The sequence below is a fragment of the Echiichthys vipera genome, assembly GCF_963691815.1.
Source record: "Echiichthys vipera genome assembly, chromosome: 5".
Classification (NCBI taxonomy): domain Eukaryota; kingdom Metazoa; phylum Chordata; class Actinopteri; order Perciformes; family Trachinidae; genus Echiichthys; species Echiichthys vipera.
Genome location: NC_139830.1, coordinates 7,080,814 through 7,105,335, shown reverse-complemented (window position 1 = coordinate 7,105,335; position 24,522 = coordinate 7,080,814). Strand labels below are relative to the sequence as shown.

Below are 24,522 nucleotides of genomic sequence, written 5' to 3'. Positions count from 1 at the left end.
TAATGTTAAGGCTCTATAATATCAGAGTGATTTGTATATTATTTAACACTCAGTTATTAAGTTGTTATTGATACTTTAAACGACTGTGCAGAGATATTAATATCAATCTCAGAAAAAGTGCGGTTTTACTCTACCACTACAAAATGGAGCCATAAGAAAGGTTACCAAATCAGATCATAAGGTCTTTGAGTTCTGCTTGATAACACAGATATAAAGCACGTTTATAATATTCATAATATGTTTTCAAAGAGGGAGAGAGTAACTAGTATGTTTATTTATATGGTGGTGAGCCCTTCAATATAATAAAGCATCGTGAGCATTTATATTTATTACTGTAATATGATGCACCCCAGGATTAGCACATGATTTAAACTCTGTTGTTGTAGTTTTTAACCTTTATTACAAGATACAGACAACAGTAATATACATTTTAATTTAAAAACATGATACACAAAATACATCAGCTGCAAAAAATCATGAATAAATGATTAAAAAAAGAGACGCCACTCAGATATGAGCACTTTACGGCACCTAACTCATTCAGTTTGCCTTCATTTTGAGGTTTAACTGCGAACCTATTTTGAAAAAAACACTTCCTACGTGTGTGTGTGTGTGTGTGTGTGTGTGTGTGTGTGTGTGTGTGTGTGTGTGTGTGTGTGTGTGTGTGTGTGTGTGTGTGTGTGTGTGTGTGTGTGTGTGTGTGTGTGTGTTAAGGAGAGAGAGAGAGAGACAGAGGGAGAAGCAGCAGGTTTACTACTTTACTCTTTGTCTCATTGAACAGACATCTTGATATTTTTTCATATCGTACAGTAAATATTTATTCACACGAGCTTAAGAGGGAATCGTTCTAGAAACACAGAGTTCATCTTAACAAAATGAACAGCATGGGTGTTCAGGCCACGCTCGCCGTCCTCCTCCTGTTCATAGCTACGGTGAAGGCTGGTAAAGGTAAATTGTTAATTTTATTGCATTTTATTGTGCTTTTTATGTTTAAAAATCATAAAGTCTTAATATATTGGTCTGGATTTAGAACAACATTCTGACAAAAGGTATTGCATTCATGAGCCACTTCTCCCATTTCCTGTTTCGTGTCTGCGCCTTAACTGCTATAACTGTTGTCCTGAAATGACAAACTAAAGCATGCACACTAAAGTTAACTTAATATTTGTCAATGTGTTTCAAGGAGGAGTAACATTCTCTGGAGAAGAATTCACAATGACCTGTCCGGAAAGCGGGGCTTGGTTCAAGAAGCAAAGAGAACTAAACCCCAATGAATATGAATATAAACTCAAATATGATGGCAAAAGCAAGGGCTTATACCACTGTGAATATCCGATTGGAGAGGAAACAAAAAAACAAAAGTATTATTTTTACGTGAAAGGAAAGGGTGAGTAAAAAAACATACTTTCTCATGACGTGCCGTCTGTGTAAGTCGTCCTTGTCTCTGCTTTCATTCATTTAACTGGTGTTTTTTGTCCTTTAGTGTGTGTAGACTGTTTTGAGCTGGACCCAGTTATATTTGGGGTGGTCATAGCTGTGGATGTGTTGGGGACAGCTTTTTTGATGATGATCATCTACAGGTGCACCAAGAAGAAAACCTCAGCTGGAGGTACTCACACTCCCAAAGGTAAAAATGCATTTATCTATTTATTTCTATTTATTGAAAGTGTTTTTAAACCTATTTATTCTTCCTTTTATCATCACTTTTTCTTCTCTTATTTGCTTTTAATCCTGCTCAGTGAACATTGGAAGCACCCATGTCTGTTTCGTGCTGTGTGTTTTCGTGCTGTGTGTCTTCTGTATGTCCTGTCATTAATGTTTGTGTGACACCCTCTCCTGCTACTGCGCATAAATTCTACCTTCAGATACTAATAAAGTAAACTGAACTGAAATGAACTGAAGATCAAAAAGAACATGCGGTGTCACTACCTTACCTATGTCCCCAGTACCAAAGCACTTGTGGTGTCTTGCATGTTTTAGTGTTGATGCATGCAGATCTGTTTCTCTGAGACCTGTCTACAAATTAGAAATAGTATTGTACATCTAATCGTGCAGTTGATGCAGCTCTTGCAAATGCTATTTCAGTTACAGTGCCTATAGAAAGTCAGTGTACCCTTTTGAGATAATGCCGCCACCACCATGCTTCACTGTAGGGATGGTCTGGTTTGGGTGGCGTTCTGTGTTTGGTTTCCACCAAACATAGCGCTAAGAGTTTAGCCCAAAAAGTTCAATTTTGGTCTCATCTGACCATATAACCTTTTGCCACGTGGCATCAGAATCTTCAATATGTTTTTTTTATGAGACTCAGTGTGACCTTCTTTCAGAAGAGGCTTCTTTCCTGCCACCCTGCCATACACGTAAAACTTGTGAAATTGTTGTCACATGACCAGATCAACCAACCTCTGCTATTAAGAATTATAACTCCTTCAAGGTCACTATCGGCCTTCCCTGATCAATCTTTTCCTGGCTCGGTCATCCAGTGTGGAGGGGCGGCTCGATCTAGCCAAGGTCTAGGTGGAGCCATATGCCTTCCACTTCTGGCAATACTCTAAACGGTCCTCAGAGGGATAGTTAAAGCCTTTGAAATCTTTTTATATCCTTTTCTAACTTGTGCCTATCCACAACTTTATCTCAGAGCTCTTTTGAAAGCATTTTTCCAACCATGGTGAATTATTTGTGTTCCCATGCACTACTAGTGGATTCCTCAAGGAACAGCTGATTTTATTCTGAAGTAATCAAAGTCACCACAGTTGATGTAAGGTGGAGGCTAATTAACTAGGCCAATTGTGCAATTTGGAAGGTGATTGTTTATACCTGAGAATGTTTATAATTGTTTTTCTAAAGAGACTCATTCACTATTCTAGGTGTATTTATTTATTTATTAATTTTTAGAAATAAAAAAAAAGATTTCACTTGAATGTTGTAAGGCAAAATGTGTAAATCAAGCGGGAAAATATATATTTTTTTACGTATTACCATTTCAGGCTGTAGAACATGACTTTCTATAGGCACTAAATGTGTGTGTGTTAAAACTGCCTGGCTGAAGTAACACATCATAACTGTATGTCTGTATATGCACGCACAATCAACCACAAAGCATTCTTTTATAGTGAGTCTCATACCACAACTGACAGGAAATATCATGAGTATTTCTGTCCTTCTAGCACCTGCTCGTTCAGGAGGCCGGGCTCCACCTGTCCCATCGCCTGACTATGAGGTAGGTACAGCATAAAAAAAAGCATATTTTCAGATGAATTCAACAGATTGTCTTTTCCAGGGTGACTTCAAATGAGTGAAACCATCATAATCAGTCATGTTTCAACCAAAGATTGGAAATAGCCAAACATATTCTCCAGTGTCCAGCTACAATTAGAGAGTGTCATTTTTTTAAAACATGAAGGTCCAGGAGGATCTTTTGGCAGAAATAGAATATAATTTTGATAGATTTCTTTAGTGTATAATCACCTGGGAATCACAGTCGGACATGTTTCTACAGTAGCCCAGAATGGACAAACACTGGCTCTAGAGAGGGCCATTCACGTTTTCACGTCGGCCACCTTAGTTCTCCGTACTTCTACATCCACTGAAGAACTTTCAATTGGTTGCAATTTGCAAACTGGGTGCCAGATGCATCTAAATCTGAATCTTTAAAGGGATAGTTAGACATTTGGAGAAATACATTGAAATACATTTTTTAAAAAGTATAAGATCAAAACAAAGTGCTTTTTAAGATTCCAGGAAGTCACTGTGCCTGGCCAAGAAACAGTCAGCACGTAACTAAATCTAAAATCTAAAATCGTCTCATCGAACTCTCAGCAAAAGAAGCAGATTTCCCAAAATGTCAAACTGTCTCTTTAAATAAAACTATTTATTTTTCTAAGTGAATATACTGAAAACAACTAAAAATATCCTTCCACCCTTTTTTGATTACTGATGATCCTGCAAGCATGACTGTGATTTGACCGAACCGTATTAAAAAGAAAACATTTTGCACATTTTTAGGAATAAGATGACTATAATCATCCTAATGCTGTTTATGTTTTGACAGCCACTGAGTCATCACACTCGCGCCAATGATCCTTACTCTGTCGTGAACAGGACGGGATAGAGACGAGTCACCCGAGTGCAGCTGCCAGGTCACTGGTTTAAAGGCTGCACAGACGAAGGCAGACATTACCAAAAGACATACATGAACATCAGTCATGCTCCCAGTAGCATGCAAACACTGGGTTTGCTCTCTTGGATTAAATGGGTCGCTTGATCCAATTGTATGAAGAAAACACTTACGTTTCTCACTTCCCCTACTATTTCATGCACAAGCAGTGTAATTTATGATTAATTTGTCCACATAGCTGCCACCACTGCAGTCCATTCAAGCTAAATGGCATTGAAAAATGAGTTGGGAACTACTTTCTTCTGAAGAAATAGTCTCCATGAAAACTGTTGACAGTGTGTTTAGTGGATTAGTCCAAGTAACACAGACATTATTTGCGTGTGTGGCTATACATCAGTGATTCCCAACTTGAAAGTTGTGCGGTTACCAGTGGGCTCATGGAAAGATTGTGTAGCTCAGTTTAATGTTATATATATTAGCATGTGTGGTTTTTGAGGAAAATAAAAAACATACAAAAGGGATTACAAATCAGTGTTATGAAAATCTTCAATTTATTTATTGTCACAATTATCTATCAAGTTTACTAAGTATCGTAGTCTGAGAGCTTTCTACTGACCCGAGTCAGCTTTAATACATTAACATCGAGTGTTGTAATAAAGAGTGCATGAGTATTAGTTAAAAAAGAAAAAGTTAAAAGATATACGTAACATAAATTACTCAAATATCCAGTTTCTTTTAGAAGTATGAATGGAAACTTGACTGACTACTGATCAAAAGCAAAATCAGGCCCAGCATGAACCTGAATAGTTTCTGTCCTAGCCCGACCCAAGCCTGAATCATGGCAGCCATTTTGGGCCCAAGCCCGTCTAAGAACTTGTATGTCCACTACTGTTTTATTAAGTGAATTTTGAGACCCAAACTCGTCGGGTAGAGCATCAAAACTTTAATCTCTGTTAAAGCAGTACAGTTAAGGGCTACGTGAGCCCATCTGATCTGGCACTTTTGTTTGGGAATTACTGCTTTATAGTATTTTAAAACTACTTTCCATACTGTGAGCGCCACAGAAAAATGTCCATTCATGTGTATTGTACTGGTGTGGAGATGTTTTTCTTAAATATACATAATGTACATATAATGTTCAGTTGTTTTTAAACTGTTATGTTAGTGCTAATTCAATTATTGGAACTGTTGGGCCTATGTAAATCATAAATAAGTCATAGAGTGTGGTCTTTACCTACTCTGTAAAGTGTCCTGAGATAACTTTTGTTATGATTTGGCACTATAAATAACATTGATTTGAATTGAATTGTATGTAAATGGACATGTGCATAATTGAAAAGTATGAATACACTCCTTGATGTGTAGTGTGAGTATGTGAGTACAACAATACAACAATAACACCGTTAACTATGATCTTGCTAATAATATAATATAATCATTTGAATTATACACTTTCAAAAATGTCAAAGGAAGAATTTATGTCAGAGTTGCTGTATTAGAGGTGTACCTAATAAAGAGGCCATTGAGTGTGTACATGTTTGTTTTTTTATTTAAGGGTACTGACTCTTGAATTCAAATGGTTTGCAGAGTCTAATTTACAATAGTGTCATCATATAAAAATCATAATGTAATTTCAAATAGGCAGATACATATTTTTCATGTACATACACAGTTTGTTTATGTCAAAAGTTCTGACTTTGTAAAAAGCTCATGTTTGCCAGACAATGTTCCTGCACAAACGTATTTTGCTCATCACATCAGCTCGCTTCATTCTGCTGTAATCTCTAATTAATCTCCTTGTGACTGTAACGGACACATGTCACTAATAAATAAACCACAGTCAAAAAAGTTCTCATTTTCTTCTCTGCTCATGGTTGGAAACTTCTACAGATATAACTGTATGCGACCGACTCACGAAGCAGCCTCAAAGCCGCAGCTCATATCCGTATCACACCCACAAGCACATAGTCACTCATATCTATATCTTCTTCGCTCTCATGTCCGAGTGAGTGACATGGCGTGCTGTCTTTGGAAACATCTGCTATGTCTCTGAAACATGTCTATATGCGTAAACATATATTTCATACCCATAGTGCACAATGGAAATGTTTTGTCATGTTTTGGCCAACTGTGTTTTTTCCAGCAGTGACTGATCACAGCTGCACTGATGAAATGAAGAAGGGGAAACGTGATGTAATACTGTATTTCTCCTTTTATGCAGACTACCAATAATTAAGAAGTCTATATTCGTCATGCAGCTCCAGGGAGTAGGGTTTAGTGGAAACACTCCCACACTTGCTGCTCAGTTATCTTCATCTCACATCAGCTTTATGTTTGTGTGAGAGAGAAACAAAAAGGTAGAGGGGAGGTTGGGGGTGGGGTAGACAATGTGCTCCACTCTGGCTGTCTTTAGTCAAATCGTTTACACGCGCAGACCTACATCTGTTTGTCGAGTGTCTGTTTTAGCGAACACACACAAATGTATGAGCGTACGTGTGTGTCTGGTGCACAGGTGTTACAAACATACATAGTGCACAGAAATGGCAGAGAGAGAAAGAAAGACGAGAACAAAGCTGTGAAGCTGTGTGTGTGTGTGTGTGTGTGTGTGTGTGGTTGTGTGTGGTCTGTGTGTGTGTGTGTCTGTGTGTGTGTGTGTGTGTGTGTGTGTGTGTGTGTGTGTGTGTGTGTGTGTGTGTGTGTGTGTGTGTGTGTGTGTGCGTGTGTGCGTGTGTGTGTGTGCGTGTGTGCGTGTGTGCGTGTGTGCGTGTGCATGTGCGTGTGCGTGCATGTACTTGCACTGAGTCAGAAGGTGGTTGTGTGTGGGTCGATCAGGGCTGTGTTTCTGAGACGAGCTGTCTAAGCTTCGTTGTTTGATCTCTCGTCTCTTGCTCAGGTAGAGAAATGCAGTTTGTAACTTCGCCACAGCAGCGTCAAGAAAGTGAAAGACTTTGAGCAGTGATCAAAGAATTTAAGCTATAAGATTATCTGACATTGGTACTGGCGGGGGGGCTCATCTTTGTTACTATTTTAACCTTTCTGTCTCTTCTACCTTGCTCTTCTCTCTCCCCTTTACCCTTGTTGTGTAATAATTTTTATCTTTTCGATGTCTCTCTTTATTTTCATAATTTCGTAATCTCTGGTGCAATAGACTGAAATAGACCTCTGAAACACTCTCACCCTATAATACCCTAATACAGCAACAATAGCAAGTGGTGGGGGAAGAATTCAGATTTTAATGTAAAAGAACCAAATCAACAATGGAAAAATGCTCCATTATAAGTAAATAATAAGTATTTAGAAGTATTAAAAGCTATATATATTTTTTTTATAAAATAATACACCCATGGGGCATTTTGAGGCATACAGAATGAACGAACTGCTTTTCCATAAAAAAATATATTATGATATATATCTGAATTGTTATTTTCCTTTTTTTTTTTGACGGGTTTGACAAGGACTTTCTGTCCCGTTCTGTTTACATTGTAACAGCCAATAGGCATGGCGGGTTGCCAGGGTTGTCTGTTGTTGGGTGCAGGTACTGTAGGCTGGCACCGGGTGAAATGGAGTTTGCCAATCCTGCAGCTGCTTTGTTATTTGCCCCAGCAGCTGAGTGACCGGAGACGGGCAAACACGTGAGTCAATATAGGCCAAGCATTCACTCTACGGACTGAGATAAAGGAGTTCAACGGCATTAAAACACAAGCCCAAATGGCTACATTTCTCCTTGATCTGTAAGCTAACTTTCATGTTGACTTAGCTGTAACGGTAACTGTCAGACAAACTCCTCTGCAATACTTTTTTTTATGGTGCGAGGGGATGGGTTCAAACAGGCTCAAACAGACTCCGGTCTCCTGGGCTACTGGGCCGGGTCTATCTCCAGGTTTTACACAGCACTCAAAGAAAGACGTTAAAAACCGTTGTAAAATTAACTGATTAGTCGAAATTAGTCGTTACCCTGTATGATTCATCACTTGACATGGCAACCCGACTGCTGGAATTATTTTTTGTCGTTGTGACTACGATCTTGAGAGACCAGATGGCAGTTTCTGCTCGTTCTCCATATTCAACCTTTAAATAAAGTACAGCTTTATCATCAAAATTAACTTTTCGAATTGGTGAAACCTGTGGTTACTGGTGGTATATGTGAAGTTTGAGTGAGAAGTGCAACAGCCACAACTGTTTCATGGGACGTCACAACACTATGGCCTGTCTGCAAAAGGTAATAACACAGCAAACAAATTTAATTCATGTTTCAAAACATAGCTGTTGTGTCAGTGTAGAGGCCAATACCAGTGGTTTTTGTGTACCTCACTGGAACCAGTGACATATTATTATTATTATAAGCCCCAAAATGTAATTTATTTGCACACACAAAGCACATAACGATCCAGATAATGACAAAATAATAAATATAACCACCACCACCACCCTCACCATCAAGCACAAAACAAAACTTGCACGCATAGTTTATCAGGCCGGCAAAATAATCGGCTCTTCCCGAACCCCCCCCCCCCCCCCCCCCCCCCTTCCACAACTGTACACCCGGTCAGTACTCAGGAAAGCCAATACAATCACACAGGACCCCACCCACCAATCCTTTGACTTACTGCCATCAGGTCGACACTACAAGGTCCTGTTGGCACGATAAAACATCTATAAAATATCTTTTGTCCCCACTGCCACTGCCCACAAGCAACATATCCCTCCCACTCAGTCACCCCCTTTGCACTGCTTGCATCTTTTGGCATTAATGTATTGACATTGTTTGGGACTGTCTGTTTTGTATGTATTTATTTATTTTGTGTAAATTGAACCTGCCCTGTCAAAGATGAATTTCTGTCACTTGACAGACAATAAAAGTTTTTTTATCTTATGTTGAGAAATGTGTCAGGAGAGGTCACAAGCTTATAAAATGTACAAACCCCTCAACTTAAGGAGAAAAAATGAACTATAACAAAAATAAAAAAAGATGAAAAAAGCACAATTACAACAACATAATTTAGAAAAATATAAAAAGAAATAAATGGGCAGAAAAACGGAGCAGAATCAGTCCAATGAAAACAAAGAAACGCATGAAAAACAATAAAGGTCTAACGCATGTACGTAGTTACTTTCCAACACTGGCTATAGCTGCCAACATGACAAGACACCATTTTCATTCCAAAATAATTTAATTTTTCATCATGATAACATCAGTTTTGTTGTAATAAGCACACCTTTGAGTCATGGCGAGGTGGTTGTGGCCCTACTTACAGTATAGGAAGAGGAAAAACATAGATTATGAATGAAAATGACACATCAATCGATTAAAATGCTACAAAAAGCAGAAGAACAACTGATGAACACTGAACTATGACACACAGCCACGAGTTAACAGGTGACTGATGTGAAGGGTCTTTTAAGAGCAATATCTTACAGGCGTGGTGTTAAAGAAATCCTAGCTAAAACAGAATGGAGAACACATGGAGAGTGTCTGTTTTTCAGCTGGTGGGTCTACTTCTGGCGTTCAGCACATCGTACGTTTGTTTCTGACGAGGTTTCAGAGGCTTGAGGGAGGAATGGTGGTGGAAAGAGAAAAGGCGTCATTTAACTTGTCATTTTTAAACGTGATAATCACATGTGCCAGTTGAAATGCCTTTGCATTTACCTGGTAATCATCATCGGGGGTTCTGCCGCCTGTGCCGTTTGGAACTAAAAGCTGTCTATCAGAGCCTGGGGGACAGATTTATTCATTCATTCATTCATTTTATTAATATAACAATATCAACAAATAGAGTTACAGTAAGTGACAAACAGCTAGATAGATAGATGATGGATTTACTTTTCTTTTGATAGATAGACGGATAGATAGATAGATAGATAGATAGATGGATAGAGGGATAGACGGATAGACAGATAGACAGATAGACGGATAGATGGATAGTTGGATAGACAGATAGACAGATAGACAGATAGACAGATAGACAGATCGATAGATAGATAGATAGATAGATGGATAGACAGATAGACAGATAGACAGATAGACAGATAGACAGATAGATAGATAGATAGATAGATAGATAGATAGATAGATAGATAGATAGATAGATAGATAGATAGATAGATAGATAGATAGATAGATAGATAGATAGATAGATAGATAGATAGATAGATAGATAGATAGATAGATAGATAGATAGATAGATAGATGGATGGATGGATGGATGGATGGATGGATGGATGGATGGATGGATGGATGGATGGATGGATGGATGGATGGATGGATGGATAGATGGATAGATGGATAGATGGATAGATGGATAGATAGATAGATAGATAGATAGATAGATAGATAGATAGATAGATATTGATTTTACTTTTCTTATGAGGGGTGATTGGACCTTTCCCATGCTGAGATGCAATGAGATAGACAGCCACTCCAATCACAATCGTACCCACGAGGTCTCCTACAACTATTCCTGTTAATGCAACACTGTTGAGCTCAATGCAGTTGTTGCAGGCTGGACACACACACACACACACACACACACACACACACACACACACACACACACACACACACACACACACACACACACACACACACACACACACACACACACACACACACACACACACACACACACACACACACACAGCACAATTACTGTTATGGTAATACTGCCCTTAATACAGTGTAAATGCAACTAAGTACTGTATAAAAGTACACATTAAACCCACAAAAACACGAGGTCCTGTTGAAGAACTTACTTCGAAATTTCACATAGATTTTTGGTCCTTCAGTAGAATCACCATCACTGGATGTCACACACGCATACTCTCCTGTGTTCTCATCTTTGTAGGACAATGTCAAATTGCTTTGAGGGTGACCATTAGGTGCTTTAATTTGATGAGCATCACCACAAGACAGCTTGATCCCATCAGGGAGATCGCTAACTTTCAACTCAGCATCTGTGCAGGGAAAAGACAGATTCGGACATAATTTCATGCATGTTGTTACAATTAAGCATCTCAATTTATTAACTAATAAAGCAGTCCTCTTACCTTGACAACTGACAGATGCTGTGAAAAGAAAGATTCAACCATTTACTTTATTGAAACGGCCAAACAGTAATGTACTATCAAAACAATAAAAGGGTAGGTTTCCCCTGTTTTGATTCAAGTCATATAAAACAAATATCAGGGCAGGTATGCCTACCAGTCAGTGTCCAAAGCAGCAACCGACAGGCAGGCAAGACGAACTGACGTTTCATCGTGGGTTTATTCTTCTGAGTTCTGCTGATAACAGATAATGTTTCAGATCGCTGTAACAAAGAGCAAGCATGCAACAGAAAACAGGAAGAACGCCATTTTCTGCTCCCTGTCAACCATTTTGATCAACCCTCGGTACCAGATAGCTGATGATGAAAGACAACATGTTGTCTTTTTACCTTATCATCTAATTTCATTTTATTTCTTTTTTCATTCATTTGTCATTTCTACTGTTTGTTAAAAGCGTTTTTTTTGTTCATCTTGCTTTGTTGATGCGTATATATAATGCGTATTGTTGTAAGTGCCTGTGCTTTGTCCGTCAAAGCAATTTGTATACCTTTGTTTTTAAAGGTGCTATATAGATAAAGTTAACAGCAACAAAATATTTGGGGTGTTATTTCAAGACAATCATTTAATAAAAAGTCTGACTTTGGTTTTAGTTGGTTCTACCAAACAAAATATTATTTGGAATCCATCAAAACATACACTTTTGCACAACACAGTTCATCTGCGATTCATTTAAATTACAATATGACATGCACAGGAAATTTGAAATAAAATTACTGACCTTGAAATGAAGCGCTGCCGTGCTCCTCTGCCAAAGCGTCACTGCCTGTTGAAGTTTAACAGTCTCTCTCTCTGTCTGTGCGTGTGTGTGTGTGTGTGTGTGTGTGTGTGTGTGTGTGTGTGTGTGTGTGTGTGTGTGTGTGTGTGTGTGTGTGTGTGTGAAGGAAGTAAAGTGTGATTGGTTTATTCTCCATCATCTGGAGGGTTCTGTGTCTGTGTGTCTTAGAGTAAATGACACTGGTAGAAAGTACATTTACTCAAGTACTTAATAATATTTTCATTTCATGCTGCGTTATTATTCTATCCACCAAAATTTATAGGGAATTTCGTATTTTTACTAATAGTTACTTTAATGAATCTTTAATTCAAATTGTACATATACAGAAAATATGATATGATGCATTGTTATAGAACAAACTAGTTAAACACTATATTACATAGTTAAAAAATAGCTCCAAATTGACTAACTGAAACCGTGAAGTGCTACCTATACATTATTGTACCAGCGTCAATGCTCTAATAATAGCTTCTGTGCTAATAATGCTCACTCATACTGAAGTAGTGCAGGACTTTCACTTGTAATGGAGTTTTGTTTGTTTGTTTTTTTACAGTAAAGGATCTGAATACTTCCTCCACAGTTGATGCCAGGATATACTGTCAGTGGATTTACCCTAATGCCATACTTCATTTTGTCAAAACAGCTTCTAGACTTTCTAAAGGGCATGCACAGCAATCTGTGATGGAACATCTTCACATTAACTATGGAAATGAAGTTACTAGCAGCCTTATATGAACTGAAATGACTGATCAGTGTGTTTACTCTGTCTGCTTGTCGTTGCTTCTGGAGATGTGTGGAGCAGCTCCGTCTGGTAAAACAAAGACATGAACACAACCAGATTAATATTTGAATCCCCCCGCGTGATGTGAATGTTTGTGCTGCTGTGTGTGACAGATTACATTCCCTGTTCAGCACAGAAGGAGCCGCAGAGAGAGAACAAAGAGATGCTCTCACAACACAACTCTGTTTCCTGTCTGAAGAGAAGCCACAACAACCTGTGACCTAGAGCAAACACCTGGCACAATCAGGCGCGCGCACGCACGCACGCACGCACGCACGCACGCACGCACAAACACACACACACACACACACACACACACACACACGCACACACACACACACACACACACACACACACACACACACACACACACATGCTTATTTGTCTTGGGCACCTGCTGTTATAAAAAAAAAAGAAAAAGAAAGTGTCAAATTTCAAATTTCTTCTTCACCAAAAGCAACAGTGTTTTCACACACACACACACACACACACACACACACACACACACACACACACACTCATCACTTGTAGCCTGTCAAAAACACACCTCACCCTCATAACTAATCTCCATGTTTTCCATCTTATAAAGCACCTCAGAGCGCCCCCTGGTGATCACCAGTAAAACCACAGCATGCCCAGCATTTACTTCATACAATTTCAATATTATCTTTATTAGACGTTCTCTTTTATACACATATACATATGCATACAAATATACAGTACATGACATGTTACATGTCCATATACAAATACATACTGCATAAATACGTACCATCTTATTTGGATATTATTGGTCAAAATGTAAAATTCCCACATACAGTACGTTATCATTGGACATTCTGGCGTTAGCATCGAACAATTAATGCATTCTGATAATGCAAACAGGGAGAGGGGACATCATGAGCATGTGGTTACAGGAGGAAATCATGTCGACACATACAGAATGTAGGGTAGGGAATGAGTCCTTACCCCCAAGTGAAGGAGTTCAAGTACCTCGGGATCATGTTCACGAGTGAGGGGACGATGGAGCGTGAGTTTGGCCGGAGAATCGGAGCAGCGGGGGCGGTGTTGCAGTCGCTCTACCGCACCGTTGTGACGAAAAGAGAGCTGAGCCGGAAGGCAAAGCTCTCGATCTACCGGTCAATCTTCGTTCCTACCCTCACCTATGGTCATGAAAGTTGGGTCATGACCGAAAGAACGAGGTCGCGAGTACAAGCGGCCGAAATGGGTTTTCTCAGGAGGGTGGCTGGAGTCTCCCTTAGAGATAGGGTGAGAAGTTCAGCCATCCGTGAGGAACTCGGAGTAGAGCCGCTGCTCCTTAGCGTTGAAAGGAGCCAGTTGAGGTGGTTCGGGCATCTAGTAAGGATGCCCCCTGGGCGCCTCCCTAGGGAGGTGTTCCAGGCACGTCCAGCTGGGAGGAGGCCTCGGGGAAGACCCAGGACTAGGTGGAGAGATTATATCTCCACACTGGCCTGGGAACGCCTCGGGATCCCCCAGTTAGAGCTGGTTAATGTGGCCCGGGAAAGGGAAGTTTGGGGTCCCCTGCTAAAGCTGCTGCCCCCGCGACCCGAACCCGGATAAGCGGATGAAGATGAGATGAGATGAGAGACATACAGAATGGGAGCATTTGTATGTGTAACAGTCCAGAGCACTAGATTCAGAGAGACAAAAACACTGACAGCTTTGTTTTGTGAACAAGAAATTCAAGTCCATGGGTGAACTTGAGAAACAGTGAGAACAGAGTGTGTCGATCCTGCATGTGGCCCATTAACAGGTGAGATCTTCTGGGTCTTCGTCACCGTGGTCGAGCTTGAAGGTGACGGTTGAAGGTTGAATGGCTGACTGGCAGTTGCTCTGGGTTTCCTGTTGGAAAGCTGCACCAATTGAAGATGTAGTTATACATGCATGTACTCCGTGTGTGTGTGAGTGTGTGTGTGTGTGTGTGTGTGTGTGTGTGTGTGTGTGTGTGTGTGTGTGTGTGTGTGTGTGTGTGTGTGTGTGTGTGTGTGTGTGTGTGTGTGTGTTTGTGTGTAACTTTGAGGTCAGTCAGAGCCAGATCTCCTCACTGCTTGTGCTGTTAACCTTATAGATGTAGCCCACCATTGGATATCTGGCAAAACCTAGGAAATCAAAATTCAGAGGAAACACAAACCAAAATAAAACACTCACCGCGTTTCCTCCACACTGAATCTAAAATATAAATAATGAAAAATGCAACAGCGTCGGAGCATATTATTCCTGACCTCTGGCGGCGTAGGCTAAAGACAGATCTTCCTCCTCCTCTTCATCTTTCTTCTGCTCTCCCACACTGTTCTGCTGGGCAGCCTCTCGGGCTATGGGGAGTGATGCAAGAAGGGTGGAGGTGAAGAGATACATGGATGAGTTTGCAGGGGTAGCTTTTGGAATTACACTTAATTTTATTTGCCACAAGATAGATGAGAAGATTGATCATCTGAGAGGGGTATCTTCTCATCTAACTCTGGGCAAGAATGCCAATTAATGTCCTTTCCAAAATCATATATCTGAAATATCACTCTCCATACATGTTGAATTGCATTCTTGCATTCTTTACATTCTTGCATATTAAGCTGACTTGATAAACCTAAAAGACTCTATATCTATAGAGCAATTTCACAGTTCTTTCCAATGGCTGTTTTTTTAGTGTAGTTTTGAAATTCTGATACTTTGCTGAATATTGTTGTTGGGCACCTGTGTGTGTGTAACATGAATAATAATAGAGTGAAATAATCGAATTTCCCGTTGCGTGATTAATAAAGTAATTCTCCTTCTTCTTCTTCTTCTAACTGTACAACAGCAGCAGCTATGTTTAGCCTAACTACAACATCAATATGCTTCACAATCGTACTTTTTTATGGTGTATTTTGGTCTGAATACATTTGTAGTTACTTAATATTCTCAATGCTGGATTTCAAGTAACCCTCAATTGCTTAATATGTGTTTATCAATCTTTCTTCTCTGATAAATGTTGTACATGACTTCAGACATAAGTCATTACGGGCGGGGGGGCTTTTATCCGTAACTTCACGTTACACCAACGGCAAATGTCCTTTACCGACACATTGTCCACTTTCTGAGCTTTGCCTTGACTCCCCTACTGTATCATACCTAGAGACCTAGCCTGTATTTTGGTGATAGACAGATGGTTTATCCAATCAGCAACCAGTATTTTCGCCCCTTCCCAAAAGATCTCCAAACGAGAGTTCCCAGATGGATATGCTGAGCAAATGAGAATCATGCGAATCAATACATCTGGCGGAGTCAGGTTAGGGGACATTACCACAAACTACTGAAGCACAATGAATTGAGGCCTCTGAAACCAATCTGAACTGGACCTTTGAGTCTGGGACCCACAGGCAGTCCCTGTAGGAATATCCAGGTTGAATAATTTGCTTGTTCGTAACAAGAGCTTTGCATGATATTGTTGAGTGTAGTTATGGCTTAAAAGATTATAGTATTTTCAAATGTCAGTGTTGTCAATGTTATACAGGTCAGTGTCTGTGTATACTGTATGATTAGAAGGTGTTTTTTCTTCATAAACGTCATAAGTTCATACCTTTCCTCAAAGTGTTGAGGTCGTTGAGCTGCATGTTGGAAGGCAGAGACATGTTCTCTCTGGGGATGTAGGTCTTATCAGCTTTTTCTGTCTTCAGATTGGCTGAGTCACTGTGCAGGGAATATTGAAGAAAACACATCCAAATGGGGTTAGATGTGTAATTGGTCTGCAGGATGGACATCAAATATTCATAAGAGAACAAATATGCTTTCATCACTGTTTTCCATCACACCTGCTAATGATGCTGAGATGTAAATTATTAGATGAGTGATACAGTGTGAAGGTGGTTGGAGGAATTATAAAAGGAGATCGGGGATGTCCACTTACCTGACATAAAAGCCTTATCCCTCAAAGCAGTTTCTATTTTCCACAAGTGGCAGGTGGATGTGGTTATGTGTAATGCAGTGTTTCAATGCTAAACCCTTAGCATAAAAGCATTAACCGTTTAGTATGCAGAACACTTTCTGCCTGTGTCAAGTGTGTGTGGAGTGCTGACTCACCATGACTGAATATTTGAGCATTTAAAGAAATAGTACAACAATTCGGATAAACTTGCTTTCTTGCTAAACATCAATATAAAACTACAGCCAGTAGCTGGTTAGCTTAACTTAGCACAAAGACTAGAAACAGGAGGAAACAGCTGGCCTGGCTCTGTCCACCAACGGTACGAAACTGTAAAAAAATCCACCCACAGTACCGGCACCTATAAAGCTTAGTAGGTTACTCTGTATGACATTCAAAGTGTTTAAACAGCATCTTGTGGTTTGCAGGGTTAATTTCATGGATGTATTTAGATAACTGGATACATGGTTTGAGGCTGAACCATATTCATTCCTATAAAAGCTGCTCAGTGGCGCATGAAGCCAGAAAATTCAACTTCCATCGCTAAAAATACCTGGATGATCGGCATTGCATCTGCACAGACGGGCCCATAGAGCAGGCGCAATAGAGACTTTTCCCAGCTGAGACGGCTAGTTCTAGTTTAGCACTCCGACTAACTTGAATGGGGATAAAATGATTAATCATGAGGTTCTTTTGAACTTTCGAAATGTTATTGGACCAAAAAATATCCACAGATTTAAGACATCTCTTTCGCAATGTATGTCAATTTGGGCCCCATGGCATCACGTGACTGACACAGAACTTGTGCCACTTAATGTGCCAGATGATATCATGGCCTGATATCACTTCCTGTAGTATCCGGTGGTTGGCAACTTCACCATGACGACATAGCTCCACAAGGGGGCCGATTGGTGGATTTTGTTACCTGTGGACAGAGCCAGGCTACCTGGTTCCCCATGTTTAAATGTAAGTTAATTCCATTAAATGAACCTTCACGGACAGTTAATATTGTGACGGCCTAAGGCTGTCTGTGCTTTGTCAGTGCTCTATGCTGTCTGTCTGTGTGCGTTTCTTTTTCCCTGGGAGTGGCCGTAGTTGTGGGGCGGAGCCTGCAAATCGTAAAAACCTGCGGCTGTGGTTTCTGGTGTCGATATTAGATGGCTATCCAGTCTGTTCGCGCTCTCTGTTGTTTTTCTTTTGTTTTGTGTCATAGTGATGTTTCTGTTCACACTTATTTCTTATGTTGTATATTGACATTTTTGATAAATATGTTGAAGTGACATTTTATTAATTAAATTAATGCATTTCTGCCATGAGTCTGCCACCCAAAATGGTCACACCTCCACTTATTTGACCTTTTTCCGCCTCAGGGGACCACTTAGTGGTCAAAAAAGAGACACTGTCTATCATAACATATGGTTCTATTGGATATCCATCTATCTTGTTGGTCTTCTTCATTTGCTTTTTAGTCTGTAAAGGTGATTCACATAAACATCCACTGACTGAAGTCTAATTACTTTATTTACCTTTTCTTGGTCATCAGAATCTCCACTGGCTCATCTGTAACATAACAGAAGGAGATGTATTATCCTGCAGAGTAACAATGCTACAGTCACACATTTTCTAAACACACTTTAGTCTCACCAAAGGATTTGGTTTTGTTTTTTTGCATGAGGCAGAGAACAATCAGACTGAGGATGAGGAGGGCCATGAAGGCCATGGCTCCCCCAGTCACTATTCCCAGCATGGGCACCTCCACACGAGACTGCAGGAACTCTGGAGAGAGAGAGAGAGTTAAAGGAATGTTTGAATTTTTTGAGAACTCAACTCATGTGCTTTCTTAAAGAGAGTTAAATGAGAAGATTTACACCACTTTTATATCTGTAATGCTACATATAAGGCTATCTAGGACACAGGACAGTTAGCTTAAGATCAGAGCGTACTTCTCGGTTTCTCCTTTACCTTTTATGAACACTGACCTGCCAGTGTGAGGTTGCTCTGCACCGTCCCCACACTGTTGCTCACGTTCAGTGAGATATTCCCTGATAGGCTACCGAGTGTGACCTTCAGTGAGTGATTGGTCAGCCAGGGGTAGCTTCGCGAGTCCAGGATGAGGAAGTCGGAGGTGTTGGCCACCAGCTGGCCAGACTGGTCCACGAAGGTGATGGTGGCAGGCGGGTTAGAGCGTACCAAGGCGAAGAGGACCAGGGAGAGGCCTGGGTCTGAGGTTTCACTGTAGTGGGCGTTCAGCCCGAGGATCTCTGGCTGAACTGGGAGACGGAAGAGAGGAAGGACTTTATTCACTGTATCAATACAAACTAGCTTACAATCCTGGAATATTTCACACAGACTCACACTGGACATCGAGTGTGACCGTGGCATTGTAACTCTCTCCTGTCCTGGGGTTTGTTGCGACACACACCAGCTCCCTGTCCCACTTCCTGGCCCGCAGAGAGAAGGTGCTGTTGTGATTGGTCCCCGGTCTCATGACCTTAGAATCTTCCTGCGACCGCATCACCAGGCGCCCACGGTTGGGCAGTGGAGTTCTCTGCCTCTCCCCGTTCAGGTACCACGTTAGCAAGGGAGGTGCACGGGGATCCCAGCCGTCTGATTGGCAGTTGAACCAGTGCGTTACGTTCTCCTGCATTGTCACAGCCGCCCGGTGCCATCCATCAATTTTGGGGGTGGGCTCAATGGCACCTGCGAGTACAGGATTAGTGTTAATGTGGATTAAGAACGGTTGAGGGCAAAACATGGCAAATAAAAACATTTAAACTTGTATCTACCCTATCTACCCTTGCCTGCATTGGCAACAACTGACACTGCTAAGTAACAAAAGAAAGAAAGGAAGACAGAATTATCACAAGAGATTCAAAAACAGAGATGGGCAGAAAATGTTGCTTTTTCTAACCGTATATTCAAAGGCTCAAGGCTTCGGGTAATTCAAGTTAATGTTTATGTAGCTAGCTAGACCCTTGAATCACAGAATATCCTCTCAAGGCTTTACAGGCCCACAAGGGATGACTGAAATATATGACTAGTAAGCTACTCGTTCGCATCACTGTATACACCTTGTATATATTCTTGCACTTATCTGGTGGGAGGGGCTTAGGACAGAGAGGAAAGAGCTGCAGGAGGAGGGCTGTATTTTGAGAAAACTGCCTACCCTAGCTTTAAAGGGATAAAATGCTTTTCTTGAGGAGAGTAACATAAAGAAAGCTCTTAAGTTTGTTCAATATAAAGCTTAGTTAACTTAGCTTAGCCCCGAGACTGTGATTAGGGGAAGAGCAGCGAGCATATCTAAATTAAATTAACTCAATCCTCATACCAGCACCTCTAAAGCTCACTAATTAACACCTTATACCTCGTTTATTTAATCCATACAAAAGCCAGGTTAAAAAAAATGTTAGGCCTACGCCAGGAGAGGCTCCAGGAGAGGGACAAGCTAACTGTTTTTTTTATCTGTATGACCTATTATTAACACCACTGCTCTTAGTTAGATAAGCAAAAGGAACAGGTCATGCAGTTAACAGTTACTGTGTGCCTTTATTACCTGCCCAGGATAAGGCCAGTGTGTGAAGGAACACGACAGCAGAGCCTGATGCCCATCTTCTCAGACACACACACCACACCATACTGTTCCAACGGAGCACTGCACACGCGTACACATCTACCTGCTTGGAGGAGAAATTACATGTGGACTTTACATGGCCCAAGTCCACTGGGGGTATATGAGGACAAATGTTTTGCTTTCTGGTTAATTCAACCTTTAAAGACACCCGGATTCTTGTTGGGTGAGGTAGAGATGCAGACATACAGAAGCAGACGAAGCTACTGAAATTAAACTTTTAATACAATAAAGACAAAAAACACAGCACACACTGCTCCCTTCTCAATTATTCACTGGTTAGCTTTGATTTGCAGACTTCCGCCATCACTACAATACAAAGCATTGACAGGCCTGCTTGGATCGACGGTGACTGTGCACACACACATACTGTGAGTGCGGGGAATGAGTAATGCCTAGTGCTTGCTTGCAATCTGGGTCATGTGATGTGTGAGCACCTCGGACGAAAGCAGGAACTGAGCCATCAAGAAAACACTCATAATCCCACACATATGGAGACGACCAAGAACATTTTTTTTTAACACACATGATGTCACAGCTCTCTGCCCTCAGGTTGAGGGTGATGGCATTGCACTGACAATCAAAACAAAGGGGCTACACATTACACTGTAAGCGTCCACATACTGCACTTTGCACTCGGCATTTCAATGCAAATGTGTGCACTCAAAAACAGAAAGAAAGCCCTCTACAACACACACACACATGCATTATTACCTCAGTCCTTTCTGCAGACGCTGTTGTGATTCAGCCTGCTGGAGCTCCATGGTAGCGGAGGTGGAGAGGAGGGAGAGTGAAGGGTGGTGATAACAGCGGAAAGATGAGAGGCAGCCCTCCCTGACTCAGTTGCTTTCCCATCTGCGTACACTCATACACTTACACACACGCACACACACATGGCTCTCTGCAGGGTACAGCAGCTCCAGTAGCAGCATTCACTAGCTGGCAGGGGCTGGCTGACGCAGGCAGTTCGGAGGGGAGAGTGGGAAGGGAGGAGGGGATGAGAGAGGAGGAGGTGAGAGAAAGGAAGCGAGCAGCTAATGAGATGGAGAGAGAGAGAGAGAGAGAGAGAGAGAGAGAGAGAGAGAGAGAGAGAGAGAGAGAGAGAGAGAGAGAGAGAATGAAGGCAGGTAGAAAGGGAGCAGAGGAAGGAGAAGGGAGAGGAGAGTGGGCACAGAGTCGTGAGGGAAGAAAAAAAGAGCTGATGTGGGAGAGAGAGGAGAGAGGAGAGGAAACAAGGAGCTCTGTGCAAAATGTCAATCTTTAACAATCTATACATGAAAGTGTGTTGGCTAGAGGAGAGTAAACTGTCAGTTCAGAGGGATACACGGATCCCTTCCCGTAATCCACCATTCCTGTCCGTCATCAGGCATGTTAAAGTAACCCCTAATGTACAAATGCAGACGCTCTAAACGGCTCATAATGTCTGAGCTCCAATACCTCAGACTGAAAAGCCTCTGCAGTGCAGCTGTACAGACCTGAGCAGCAGCATGAAAAGCACTGCAGCCAGAAGGCAGACATAACAAACAAGCTCAGTGAATAGATTTGTCCTGTGCCAATATCAAAAGCTTAAATTACTCTTCAGGAGATACTGTCAAGGTTTTTAATTCCATTCATCTCGTAATAAAACAGCAAAGAAACTCTGTGCTTAAAGTAATAATCTCGATAAATGTCTGTTGAATGATCTATCGCAGAATGAGGTAACACAGTGATGATGGCTTACTGTTATAAGGCCTTTGTATATGCAGTATTATGAACTGGGCGTCTGTGGTGACGTTCCCAGGAAAGATGTCCAATTTTCCATCACCCAGCAGAGGTCAGTAACCCGTATGGATCGAAAGTCTTGCAAATGGTTAAGGTTAGGAATAGGCCCATACACTGTATAAAAAAAGCATTGAACTTGAATGGTGTAAGTTAGGAGCTTGGGAAGAGAGTTTTGCAAATTTATGTCATCTAGACATGACCCCCCCGACAGATTAATCTTCACCTCACCTGTGTATGAAGGGGCATATTGTTTTTTCCAGTCTACTGTATGCTGGTGTTGCGTGTAAACAGTTACCATGGCAGAGCAAACGAAAGGAAAAGAGCGATGACTACAGACAACGGAGCTTTAAAAACAAAAGTTAAAGTGAAATCAGAAACAACTGCCATAGGTGTCGCCTAAGAGAACGAAACAGAGATCTTCTAAATTTTAGTGCCTAGAAGACAGGTTTTGACGAGAAGGCCAAACAAACTATGCATGTAGCAAACAGCCTGCTGTACTGTGTATGCGTTTTCTGTAACTTTAAATCCTCTGTGGATCTAGGTCAACAGAAGGTTAGGCTCCATGACGGATGAAACAAGCTGCATTTATGATTTCCTTTAAACCCACTAAATGTAAACAGAAACAGATGACATGCTGCTGACTGGACTGGTTGGTGCCACAAACAGGTAACATTTAGCAACCGAACACATTGAGCTTCCAGTGACACAATGGATGGAGCTCCAAATAACAAAGGTTTGCTACAAAGAATGCAGTGCACACACATTATCATCACCCGTCTACAACATGTTTCAAGTGTAAAATGTCCCACTCAGTGTGTATCTTGGTCACAATTCTTTAAATAATCAAATATCAGAGAGAAATTATATATATCTCATATCAAGTTTATATTATTTTGTATTGTAAAAGTGCTAGCATTATAATATTTTATCTTTTTAGTATTTTACTGCTGCAGGTTTTTTATGCATCATCATAAGTAATGGAGTAATGTAAATTCATCTATTAGTCAAACAAAAGGAAATTAAACTGTTTTTTTTTCACTTTTTCCAAGCGAAAAGACAAACCGTCCAGTTCCAGCTTTTCAATTGTGAAGCTTTGCTGCATTTCTTTGTCTAATGCGATGGTAAACTTATCTCTGAGCACTCAACTGCTGGACAAAACAAGCTATTAGGAGAGGTCTCCTTGTGATGAACATTTGGTCCATTTTCTATGAATCAATAGATTAAAAAACAATAATCTGCAGATTAATCAACAATAATCAGCTGTAAAATGATCATTGGCTGCCTTGAAGGTGGGAAAAACCGAAGTAAATGTTAAAATTAGAAAGAAAAAAAACACGACTTGTCGGCGTTGTCCTTTATTTACATTTCTGTAATATTGTCTAAGTAACTTACGAAACTGCATTATAAGCACTTATGCTCTATCATGAGTCCAGGCAGGCCTACTGCAGGAAACACACACACACACACGTCATGACCTTTTTAAATTATTTCTTTATTTATATATATTTATTTATTCATCTCAGTTTGGTTGATATTCTTTTTAATCATTGTTGTTGCACTTTAGTATTTTTGTACTCAACAGAAATGAACATAAAAACAAAAACGGAGAAAAAAAAAAAGGACAAAATGAACCAATAGAAAACAAAATGAACCTAAGAAAACAGGAGTAGAGCAGAGCTGGCTTGCTGAGCACGGGAGGCTGGGATGGAAAGAATAGACAGGAGGGGAAGGGTGGAAGAGTTAAGAACGATAAAAGCGGGGACGAAGGGTCAGGTCTGATCAGGCAGAAGATGTGTGTGAAGCAGAGCTCTCTATCCTCCCTGTTACCTTTCATTCATATGCGGTGCTTTCCACTCACACGGGCTGTCCCTTTCCTGTGTGCCTCTGCTCTTTCCCTCTCCAACACGGATCTGAAACAACAGCTCTGGTCACATTAGACACAGTGGAGCCTCTAGTCTTAATTTTACAGTTTCTATCCTGTCGTGGGACAAGAGACACGCAATGTCTTCCATTTCAGCCGTTTCCCCTCCAATTCCCGCCAACTACTTCATTCTTTCTCTTCCAGATCTCACTTTTGGCTTGGTGTAAATAAATGAAAGAAAACATGAGAGATCTGAAAGCGTAATGAACGAAGAGCTGGAGGGAATACCGAGATAGAAACATGCTTCTTCTGCCCACTTACATATTGACTGCGTTTGGAAACCCCCCCCCAGAAAACAGTTCTTTAATCTCAATGAATCCATCCTACGCCACTGTTAACTCCTGTATGCAATCTCGTCTTAGAGATGAAGCTGCTCCCGCCTGCTCTGAAGGGGAGTGAATGTTGGTAAACAGGAAGTGACTGGGTGCAAATGGAGAGCACAGGCACTGCATCTACAGCTCTCTGATGTATACAGCAGATGGAAAAGTCAACCGTGCAACCAAGTATTGTGAAATCTGGCCAGTA

The 24,522-nt window shown here is 40.8% G+C and overlaps 3 protein-coding genes across 3 annotated transcripts; 1 reads left to right on the top strand and 2 right to left on the bottom strand.

The window, feature by feature from the left end:
• Positions 1 to 790: 790 nt before the first annotated feature.
• LOC310947029 (T-cell surface glycoprotein CD3 epsilon chain-like) lies at positions 791 to 5,666 on the top strand. Its single transcript, XM_083913655.1, has 5 exons — positions 791 to 948; positions 1,184 to 1,387; positions 1,484 to 1,627; positions 3,165 to 3,217; positions 4,049 to 5,666. Exons 1-5 carry the CDS (start codon positions 876 to 878, stop codon positions 4,106 to 4,108), a joined length of 534 nt encoding a protein of 177 aa, XP_083769781.1. The 5' UTR covers positions 791 to 875; the 3' UTR covers positions 4,109 to 5,666.
• Positions 5,667 to 9,323: 3,657 nt separating this feature from the next.
• Positions 9,324 to 11,987, bottom strand: LOC310946970 (T-cell surface glycoprotein CD3 gamma chain). Its single transcript, XM_083913576.1, has 7 exons — positions 11,934 to 11,987; positions 11,313 to 11,389; positions 11,159 to 11,176; positions 10,865 to 11,065; positions 10,471 to 10,614; positions 9,762 to 9,826; positions 9,324 to 9,660 (listed from the first exon to the last, which is right to left on the bottom strand). The coding sequence occupies exons 2-7, from the start codon at positions 11,365 to 11,367 to the stop codon at positions 9,595 to 9,597; spliced, it is 549 nt and encodes a 182-aa protein (XP_083769702.1). The 5' UTR covers positions 11,368 to 11,389; positions 11,934 to 11,987; the 3' UTR covers positions 9,324 to 9,594.
• A 2,830-nt stretch (positions 11,988 to 14,817) lies between these two features.
• tmem25 (transmembrane protein 25) lies at positions 14,818 to 20,360 on the bottom strand (the record flags this gene model as incomplete). Its single annotated transcript, XM_083914058.1, has 8 exons — positions 20,241 to 20,360; positions 19,043 to 19,387; positions 18,667 to 18,957; positions 18,332 to 18,463; positions 18,214 to 18,247; positions 16,346 to 16,455; positions 15,015 to 15,104; positions 14,818 to 14,891 (listed from the first exon to the last, which is right to left on the bottom strand). Exons 1-8 carry the CDS (start codon positions 20,320 to 20,322, stop codon positions 14,818 to 14,820), a joined length of 1,158 nt encoding a protein of 385 aa, XP_083770184.1. The 5' UTR covers positions 20,323 to 20,360.
• Positions 20,361 to 24,522: the final 4,162 nt, after the last annotated feature.

Coding starts and splice junctions, on each gene's coding strand:
- LOC310947029 (XM_083913655.1), top strand. CDS start 876: ATGAACAGCATGGGTGTTCAGGCCACGCTCGCCGTCCTCCTCCTGTTC. Junction 949..1,183: donor TACGGTGAAGGCTGGTAAAG/GTAAATTGTTAA, acceptor ATGTGTTTCAAG/GAGGAGTAACATTCTCTGGA. Junction 3,218..4,048: donor TCCCATCGCCTGACTATGAG/GTAGGTACAGCA, acceptor ATGTTTTGACAG/CCACTGAGTCATCACACTCG.
- LOC310946970 (XM_083913576.1), bottom strand. CDS start 11,367: ATGAAACGTCAGTTCGTCTTGCCTGCCTGTCGGTTGCTGCTTTGGACA. Junction 10,615..10,864: donor AATCTATGTGAAATTTCGAA/GTAAGTTCTTCA, acceptor GTGTGTGTCCAG/CCTGCAACAACTGCATTGAG. Junction 9,661..9,761: donor CCCCCGATGATGATTACCAG/GTAAATGCAAAG, acceptor TCCTCCCTCAAG/CCTCTGAAACCTCGTCAGAA.